Source organism: Aquarana catesbeiana, linkage group LG01, assembly GCF_042186555.1.
Source record: "Aquarana catesbeiana isolate 2022-GZ linkage group LG01, ASM4218655v1, whole genome shotgun sequence".
In the NCBI taxonomy this organism is placed as follows: Eukaryota; Metazoa; Chordata; class Amphibia; order Anura; family Ranidae; genus Aquarana; species Aquarana catesbeiana.
In genome coordinates this window covers 331,647,555-331,656,663 of record NC_133324.1, presented here as the reverse complement: position 1 = coordinate 331,656,663, position 9,109 = coordinate 331,647,555, and the positions used below count along the sequence as shown (strand labels likewise).

Below are 9,109 nucleotides of genomic sequence, written 5' to 3'. Positions count from 1 at the left end.
ACTGGTGACGGGGGGTAATCAAGGGGTTAACTTTTATTAGGGGGGGTTAGGGGGGTACCCTGGACCTAAGGGGGGGTACCCTAGACCTAAAGGGGGCTAACCTAACTGCCCTAACACTTGTAACTGACACAAACTGACACCAATGCAAAAAAAAAAAAATGCTATTGGTGTCAGAGTGACAGGGGGTACAGGGGGGTGATCGGGGGGTTATCGAGGGGTGATGGGGGGTGACAAGTGTGCCTGGCGTGTTCTACTGTTAGTGTAGTGTTGTGCAGACTTACTTGATGTCTTCTCTCCTCGGCGCCGGATCAAAAAGACCGACTCGAGGAGGGATGACATCACTTCCTTTCCCTCTGTTTACATTACAGAGGGAAAGGAAGCATTCTCATTCGCCGGGAGCGATCGGGAGGGGGTGGCCAACAATGGATGGCCTCCCCCTCACCTCTCATCGCCCGGGAAGAAATGGCGACCGCCTCGGGCACCGGGGGGGGGACCGATCGGACCCCCCACCCGTGGAAGGCAAATCACGTATATGTACGTGATTTTGCCTGTCCGTGCCACCTTGCCGACGTAAATCGGCGTGAGGCAGTCGTCAAGTGGTTAAGTGCCCAGTTGTCAAGTGGTTAAAATCACTGCTCCCAAAAAAACAGCCATTTTTAAAACTTTTTTTTGCATTGATCCATGTCCCCTGGGGCAGGACCCAGGTCCCCAAACACTTTTTATGACAATGCCATGCATATAAGCCTTTAAAATTAGCACTTTTGATTTCTCCCATAGACTTTTAAAGGGTGTTCTGCGGCTTTCAAATTTGCTGCAAACACCCCAAATTGTTCGCTGTTCGGCGAACTGGCGAACAGCTGATATCATGAGTACGACTCAAACTCGAAGCTCATCCCTAGTCCTGACACCCCCCCCTGCACAGCCATTCACAGTGTGGTGTTGCTTCTCCTACCCCAGCTCTTATGCAGCTGAGAACAGAGGGAATGTGATCACTTATAAAAAAGGGAAAAAGGGTACGTATCATATTTTTATATCGATACACAATTGTTTGCCTTTCATTTCTATTTTAAACTGAATAGGTTATTTTATAAGGTGATTGCTTCCAATCAATTTAGGTCTGGTACACACTATCACTTTTTTGTTGTTCAATCCAGCAGGCTGAATGAAAAAAAAACTGAGGTGCTCGGGAGGAGCACACTATACTAACTATCTGATGTTAGTACAGCGATCTCCCCACTGAGCTATTGTGTTCTGACAGGGGGACTGCCGCCCCCCCCCCCCCCCACCACCAGAACACCTGGGTGAGCATTTGCAGCCATTGGCTGCCAGCGCTGATCAGATGCAGATCAGATGCTGCTTTTCCAGCATGCCCGTTTGACAGAAGCTGGCTGTTTGGCCGACTTCTGTCGGGCAGGCTGGTGTACACACAGGCTGAACCACAGCTGGCCAGTGTGTACCAAACTTTAATGTACATAATCAGCATATTCCAGCTATGCCAGAAAATGGAAAGATAATCCTATGCCAGTGACTCTTACTTTTTTGCTCAGTCCTCATTACCATGCAATTCTTTTCTTTATTTCTCTCTGTCTAGAAGGGTGAGGGCCTCCCAAACAATAATGTGTCCAGCATACTCAACAGAACACAATCCAGTCTTGTTTCCATGTTTTTTATGGATTGCATGTTTCTGAAATCTTTTGATATTATCTGCATTATACTAACTGGAGAGGAAAAGAACCCAGCACATTGATTTCTAGGAAAACTGTCACTGTAGTACCAATATAAACTTGACAGAACACATAGTTCAGGATTATGTGTGGACTATGTGCTGGGCAGAGTGTCCAGTCCAATGTCCTCTTACAGTGGTAGTAAGTGGAGAAGTGTCCCCTTACTCTGGTGATTGATGGAGAAGTGTCCCTTATCATTAGTGGTTAGTAAAGTTCCCCCTTTAATTGCTGGTCAATCTAATGGCCCCTTACATTGGTGGTTAGTGGAAAAGGGCCTTCTTATGTCTGTGGTCACTGTAGTGCCCCCTTACATAGATGGTCAGTAGAGACATGCCCTATTATGTTGGTTGTAAGTGGTGAAGTGCCTTCTTAGACTGAGGATTGAAGGAGGATTGTTCCCTTACATTGGTAGTCAGTAGAAGAGTACACATTGACATGGGTGGACAGCACTAAATTGCCCCCTTTATGGAGTGGTCATTGAATTCACCCATTTACATTTGTGTTCAGGGATGAAATGTCACCTTACATTGGGGGTTAGTGATGAAGTCCCCCCTTATGTTGATGGACAGTGAAGTGTCACTGTACTTTGGTAGTCAGTGATGAAAAGTCATTTTATGATGGTGGACTGTAAAGTGCCCCTTACGTTGGTGATTGGTGGTAACATACCTACAGCAGTAAAGATGCTGGTTTATATCCCAAGGTCTGTTCAGTAACATCTGCTCTGGAACTATGCCCGGTATTGTCAGGCAGGAAATGGGGTTGGATTGCATTCACATAGATAGTAAAGCAACTGACAAATCATGACATACATTGCAGCTACTGTATGTTTCCAATGCTTTTCCGATCCTTTGTCAAAGGATATAATGAAAGAGCCATTTATGTCTTTATAATACAAGTTTAATGTGCTGTTTATTTTCTATAGTTAGATGATTATGAGAAATCACATGATTTATTATTTCCTTTCTTCTATTTACATTTAAAATAATGCAGATTGACATTGTACTGTAGCATGGGGTACACACCACTGTTATGCCCTGTACACATGGTCGGATTTTCCGATGGAAAAAGTGCATTCGGATTGTGTTGTCGGAAATTCCGATCGTGTGTGGGCTCCATCTGACTTTTTACATCGGAATTTCTGACACACAAAGTTTGAGAGCAGAATATAAAATTTTCTGACAACAAAATCCGATCGGTTAAATTCCGATCGTGTATACACAAATCCGACGCACAAGGTTCCACGCATGCTCAGAATAAATTAAGACGAAAGCTATTGGCTACTGCCCCGTTTATAGTCCCAACGTACGTGTTTTACGTCACCGTGTTCAGAACGATTGGACTTTCCGACAACTTTGTGCGACCATGTTTATGCAAGACAAGTTTGGCCCAAAATCAGTCGGAAAAAATAAGATGGATTTTGTTTTTAGAATGTCCGATCAATGTCCGACCGTGTGTACAGGGCATTAGAGTTCTACAATTTTATCACTTAATACCTTGTCAGATACTGATCATCAGTTGACCTAGTAAGTACGTACTGTATAGGCATAACATATGATAATTCTTTAGTGAAACATACCATAACCCTCCAAACAGATCTGTTTTGGTGGTTATTTATTGGTTTAAAGCTGAACTTGATGAATGAGACAAAATGTACACTTATGCCCCGTACACACGGTCGGATTTTCCGACGGAAAATGTGTGATAGGACCTTGTTGTCGGAAATTCCGACCGTGTGTAGGCTCCATTACACATTTTCCATTGGATTTTCCGACACAAAGTTTGAGAACAGGCTATAAAATTTTCCGACAACAAAATCCGTTGTCGGAATTTCCGATCGTGTGTTCACAAATCCGACACACAAAGTGACACGCATGCTCAGAATAAATAAAGAGATGAAAGCTATTGGCTACTGCCCCGTTTAGAGTCCCGACATACGTGTTTTACGTCGCCGCGTTCAGAATGATTGGATTTTCCGACAACTTTGTGTGACCGTGTGTATGCAAGACAAGTTTGAGCCAACATCCGTCCGAAAAAATCCTAGGATTTTGTTGTCGGAATGTCCGATCAATGTCCGACCGTGTGTACGGGGCATTAGAGTTGGCCTTCCCCACATCACAAGAGTGAAATGCTTGCTTAGTTTAAGAGTGCAGGGATAAGGTCTAATACTTAACGTACTCCCCATTCTCTGATAGCATCCTCTCCAAGGGGCTTCTGGCCTTGGTTGCAGGCTTGTCTCCTCATGTACAATGCAAGGTCCCGAAACTTCTTAACAGATTATCTCTGACAAGCATTTGCATAGCACTAGGAAGGATACATTTTGTCTCATTCCTCAAGTTTAGATTGCTTGATAATATTCAATATTTTATACACGATGACATGTTATAAATGCATTGTAGCAGTGCATTCCTTAGTTCCCTATTCATAAAACTGTATATGATAGGATTTAACAGTGGAGTCACCACAATATATAATAAGGACAACAGTTTGTTGACATTAAATGACTGATTATTGGAAGGCACCACATACATTATTATTAAAGTTCCATAATACATGCTGACCACTATTAGGTGAGAACTACAGGTTGAAAATGTTTTATATCTTTCCTTGATTGTTATCATTTTGAATATAGTACGGAGAATAGAAATATAAGACCAGACAATAATTATAAAAGGCCATAGAGTGATGCAAAATGAAAAAACAAGGGCTTGCACTTCAACTTCAGCCGTGTCTGAACAAGATAGACCTAAGATGGGCTCCCGATCACAAAAGAAATGGTCAATGCTGTTAGTCTTGCAAAACTGCAAACTGCTCATCAGTATAATTGTCCCTACTGTAGCCATGAAGCCAGTTGTCCAAACAATAACTACAAGTGTAAAGCAAAGTCTTTCATTCATGATAGAGGTATAATGCAGAGGGCTACAAATGGCTAAGTAGCGATCATAGGACATGACAGCAAGAAGAAAGCATTCTGTTGTGGCAGAAGTTCCAAACATGTAAAACTGAAGAAAACATTCTGGTACAGAGATGATTACCTGATCAACCATTAGTAAACATAACATATTAGGGACAATGTTTGTGGTCAAAATAATTTCACATACAGATAAGTTGCTTAAGAAAAAGTACATAGGTTTGTTGAGTTGTTGAGATATGAATGAAAGCACTATAATTAGAGCATTTCCAGAGATTGTAAACATGTATGTCACTAGAAAAATTGCAAATAGAAATTTTTTAAAAGGGAGAGGTATCTGAAATCCAACCATTATAAATTCCCTGAGGTTGATATTTGTCTCATTCATTTGCATGGTCTGTATAGCAAAAAATATGTATTGACTGAAATTAAGTATTCTGGATTATAGATATCAAATGCTATGACCAGTGAATTTTCATGAATCGAAATTGGATGAAATCAACCTGTTATAGGGCTTATGTAGGCAAATTCAGCTTGCATTGAGATGGTTGCTTCTGACATGCCTTTTACCTTTGCTTTGTACTGTTGAGCTTACCCACTTGACATCTATATGGAAAAACAGTTTGTGTTCAAAAGTCATTAGTACCCAACTACATTTCTCCTTATGTTTTTAAACCTCTATTAGAAAAATTGCATTGGTATCTGACTGGAAAATATGGATATTTTTTTTTCCTTTCATATGCTTAAAAGTTTATATTTTTGTCTTCCCTTGCCCCTCCCCATTCTTTTAGGTGCCCTCTTATTTTTATAAAGGGGGCTTCCAGATTCTCATAAGGCCCCACTCGCAGAACCCCACAACCACTGGACCAGGGTTGTGGGGAAGAAGCCCTTGTCATCATCAACATGGGTACAAGGTACTCTGACAGGGAGTGGTATGGTTCAGGAGAGGGGGCACATGCTTGACTCCCCTTTTCTGGCCTGCCAGGCTGCATGCTTGATTAAGGGTCTAATGTAGATTTTTTTCCAGGGGGGAGGACCTATTTCTTTTTTGTGTGTTAAGGTTATGTCTTAAGATCCATATTGGACCTGAAGAGCCATTGGCATGGATCTGCATCGCTGTACAATAAGATTGATGATGAATGTACATTGTGGAACATTTTTTTTAATAAAAGGACTTGACAAATACTGTGTGTGTACTATGTACCCCTTATTAATTCACATCCAGTATCTGGGGGCCCCTTATTTTAAAGGGGTGGGGGTGATCTGCAAAACCATACACAATTTTTTATTTTTTTTTATTTTGACACTTTCCACAACAATCCCATTCCCCATAATGATAAGGACCTTGTATGGTTAGTTTACAGCTCATTCACTGGCCAGATAAGGAAAGAGGTAGTGTGTGATGATGACTTCTGGTATTTAGAGTGTATAACATGCCCAAATTTCTGGAATGCATGCCAATGACAGGAAAATATGTGACTATATCTATAGCACTACCCCCACAGAAGCCGCTGTAGTTTAACCACTTTCTGGCGCCCGGCCGCCGTCGTTTGACGGCACCAGTATGGCACTCTTGCGTGAATCTTTAAGGAGTATGGGGGCACGCGCGTACCCGTGCACCTGCAGCATGGTGTAGGAACCAATGCATGTGGCCGCGATGGCCGCTGGATACCTGCGATTCCTCCTGAGAAGGACAGAAAGGAGATCTGTCAATGTAAACAGACAGATCTCCATTCTGTCAGGGGAGTAGAGACAGATCGTCTGCTCCTAGTACTTAGCCAACATCCGTCCGAAAAAATCCTAGGATTTTGTTGTCGGAATGTCCGATCAATGTCCGACCGTGTGTACGGGGCATTAGAGTTGGCCTTCCCCACATCACAAGAGTGAAATGCTTGCTTAGTTTAAGAGTGCAGGGATAAGGTCTAATACTTAACGTACTCCCCATTCTCTGATAGCATCCTCTCCAAGGGGCTTCTGGCCTTGGTTGCAGGCTTGTCTCCTCATGTACAATGCAAGGTCCCGAAACTTCTTAACAGATTATCTCTGACAAGCATTTGCATAGCACTAGGAAGGATACATTTTGTCTCATTCCTCAAGTTTAGATTGCTTGATAATATTCAATATTTTATACACGATGACATGTTATAAATGCATTGTAGCAGTGCATTCCTTAGTTCCCTATTCATAAAACTGTATATGATAGGATTTAACAGTGGAGTCACCACAATATATAATAAGGACAACAGTTTGTTGACATTAAATGACTGATTATTGGAAGGCACCACATACATTATTATTAAAGTTCCATAATACATGCTGACCACTATTAGGTGAGAACTACAGGTTGAAAATGTTTTATATCTTTCCTTGATTGTTATCATTTTGAATATAGTACGGAGAATAGAAATATAAGACCAGACAATAATTATAAAAGGCCATAGAGTGATGCAAAATGAAAAAACAAGGGCTTGCACTTCAACTTCAGCCGTGTCTGAACAAGATAGACCTAAGATGGGCTCCCGATCACAAAAGAAATGGTCAATGCTGTTAGTCTTGCAAAACTGCAAACTGCTCATCAGTATAATTGTCCCTACTGTAGCCATGAAGCCAGTTGTCCAAACAATAACTACAAGTGTAAAGCAAAGTCTTTCATTCATGATAGAGGTATAATGCAGAGGGCTACAAATGGCTAAGTAGCGATCATAGGACATGACAGCAAGAAGAAAGCATTCTGTTGTGGCAGAAGTTCCAAACATGTAAAACTGAAGAAAACATTCTGGTACAGAGATGATTACCTGATCAACCATTAGTAAACATAACATATTAGGGACAATGTTTGTGGTCAAAATAATTTCACATACAGATAAGTTGCTTAAGAAAAAGTACATAGGTTTGTTGAGTTGTTGAGATATGAATGAAAGCACTATAATTAGAGCATTTCCAGAGATTGTAAACATGTATGTCACTAGAAAAATTGCAAATAGAAATTTTTTAAAAGGGAGAGGTATCTGAAATCCAACCATTATAAATTCCCTGAGGTTGATATTTGTCTCATTCATTTGCATGGTCTGTATAGCAAAAAATATGTATTGACTGAAATTAAGTATTCTGGATTATAGATATCAAATGCTATGACCAGTGAATTTTCATGAATCGAAATTGGATGAAATCAACCTGTTATAGGGCTTATGTAGGCAAATTCAGCTTGCATTGAGATGGTTGCTTCTGACATGCCTTTTACCTTTGCTTTGTACTGTTGAGCTTACCCACTTGACATCTATATGGAAAAACAGTTTGTGTTCAAAAGTCATTAGTACCCAACTACATTTCTCCTTATGTTTTTAAACCTCTATTAGAAAAATTGCATTGGTATCTGACTGGAAAATATGGATATTTTTTTTTCCTTTCATATGCTTAAAAGTTTATATTTTTGTCTTCCCTTGCCCCTCCCCATTCTTTTAGGTGCCCTCTTATTTTTATAAAGGGGGCTTCCAGATTCTCATAAGGCCCCACTCGCAGAACCCCACAACCACTGGACCAGGGTTGTGGGGAAGAAGCCCTTGTCATCATCAACATGGGTACAAGGTACTCTGACAGGGAGTGGTATGGTTCAGGAGAGGGGGCACATGCTTGACTCCCCTTTTCTGGCCTGCCAGGCTGCATGCTTGATTAAGGGTCTAATGTAGATTTTTTTCCAGGGGGGAGGACCTATTTCTTTTTTGTGTGTTAAGGTTATGTCTTAAGATCCATATTGGACCTGAAGAGCCATTGGCATGGATCTGCATCGCTGTACAATAAGATTGATGATGAATGTACATTGTGGAACATTTTTTTTAATAAAAGGACTTGACAAATACTGTGTGTGTACTATGTACCCCTTATTAATTCACATCCAGTATCTGGGGGCCCCTTATTTTAAAGGGGTGGGGGTGATCTGCAAAACCATACACAATTTTTTATTTTTTTTTATTTTGACACTTTCCACAACAATCCCATTCCCCATAATGATAAGGACCTTGTATGGTTAGTTTACAGCTCATTCACTGGCCAGATAAGGAAAGAGGTAGTGTGTGATGATGACTTCTGGTATTTAGAGTGTATAACATGCCCAAATTTCTGGAATGCATGCCAATGACAGGAAAATATGTGACTATATCTATAGCACTACCCCCACAGAAGCCGCTGTAGTTTAACCACTTTCTGGCGCCCGGCCGCCGTCGTTTGACGGCACCAGTATGGCACTCTTGCGTGAATCTTTAAGGAGTATGGGGGCACGCGCGTACCCGTGCACCTGCAGCATGGTGTAGGAACCAATGCATGTGGCCGCGATGGCCGCTGGATACCTGCGATTCCTCCTGAGAAGGACAGAAAGGAGATCTGTCAATGTAAACAGACAGATCTCCATTCTGTCAGGGGAGTAGAGACAGATCGTCTGCTCCTAGTACTTAGGAGCAGTGATCGGTCTCCTCCCCCTGTC

The 9,109-nt window shown here is 41.5% G+C and overlaps 2 protein-coding genes across 2 annotated transcripts; both read right to left on the bottom strand.

Annotated features, from left to right (window-relative positions):
- Positions 1-4,078: 4,078 nt before the first annotated feature.
- On the bottom strand, positions 4,079-5,026 carry LOC141132495 (olfactory receptor 11A1-like). Its single transcript, XM_073621026.1, has one exon. The coding sequence runs from the start codon at positions 5,024-5,026 to the stop codon at positions 4,079-4,081; it is 948 nt and encodes a 315-aa protein (XP_073477127.1).
- A 1,723-nt stretch (positions 5,027-6,749) lies between these two features.
- On the bottom strand, positions 6,750-7,697 carry LOC141132450 (olfactory receptor 11A1-like). Its single transcript, XM_073620874.1, has one exon. It carries the CDS (start codon positions 7,695-7,697, stop codon positions 6,750-6,752), a length of 948 nt encoding a protein of 315 aa, XP_073476975.1.
- Between the last annotated feature and the right edge of the window lie 1,412 nt (positions 7,698-9,109).

Excerpts from the sequence above, each read along its gene's own strand:
- LOC141132450 (XM_073620874.1), bottom strand. The coding sequence starts at position 7,697 with ATGCAAATGAATGAGACAAATATCAACCTCAGGGAATTTATAATGGTT.
- LOC141132495 (XM_073621026.1), bottom strand. The coding sequence starts at position 5,026 with ATGCAAATGAATGAGACAAATATCAACCTCAGGGAATTTATAATGGTT.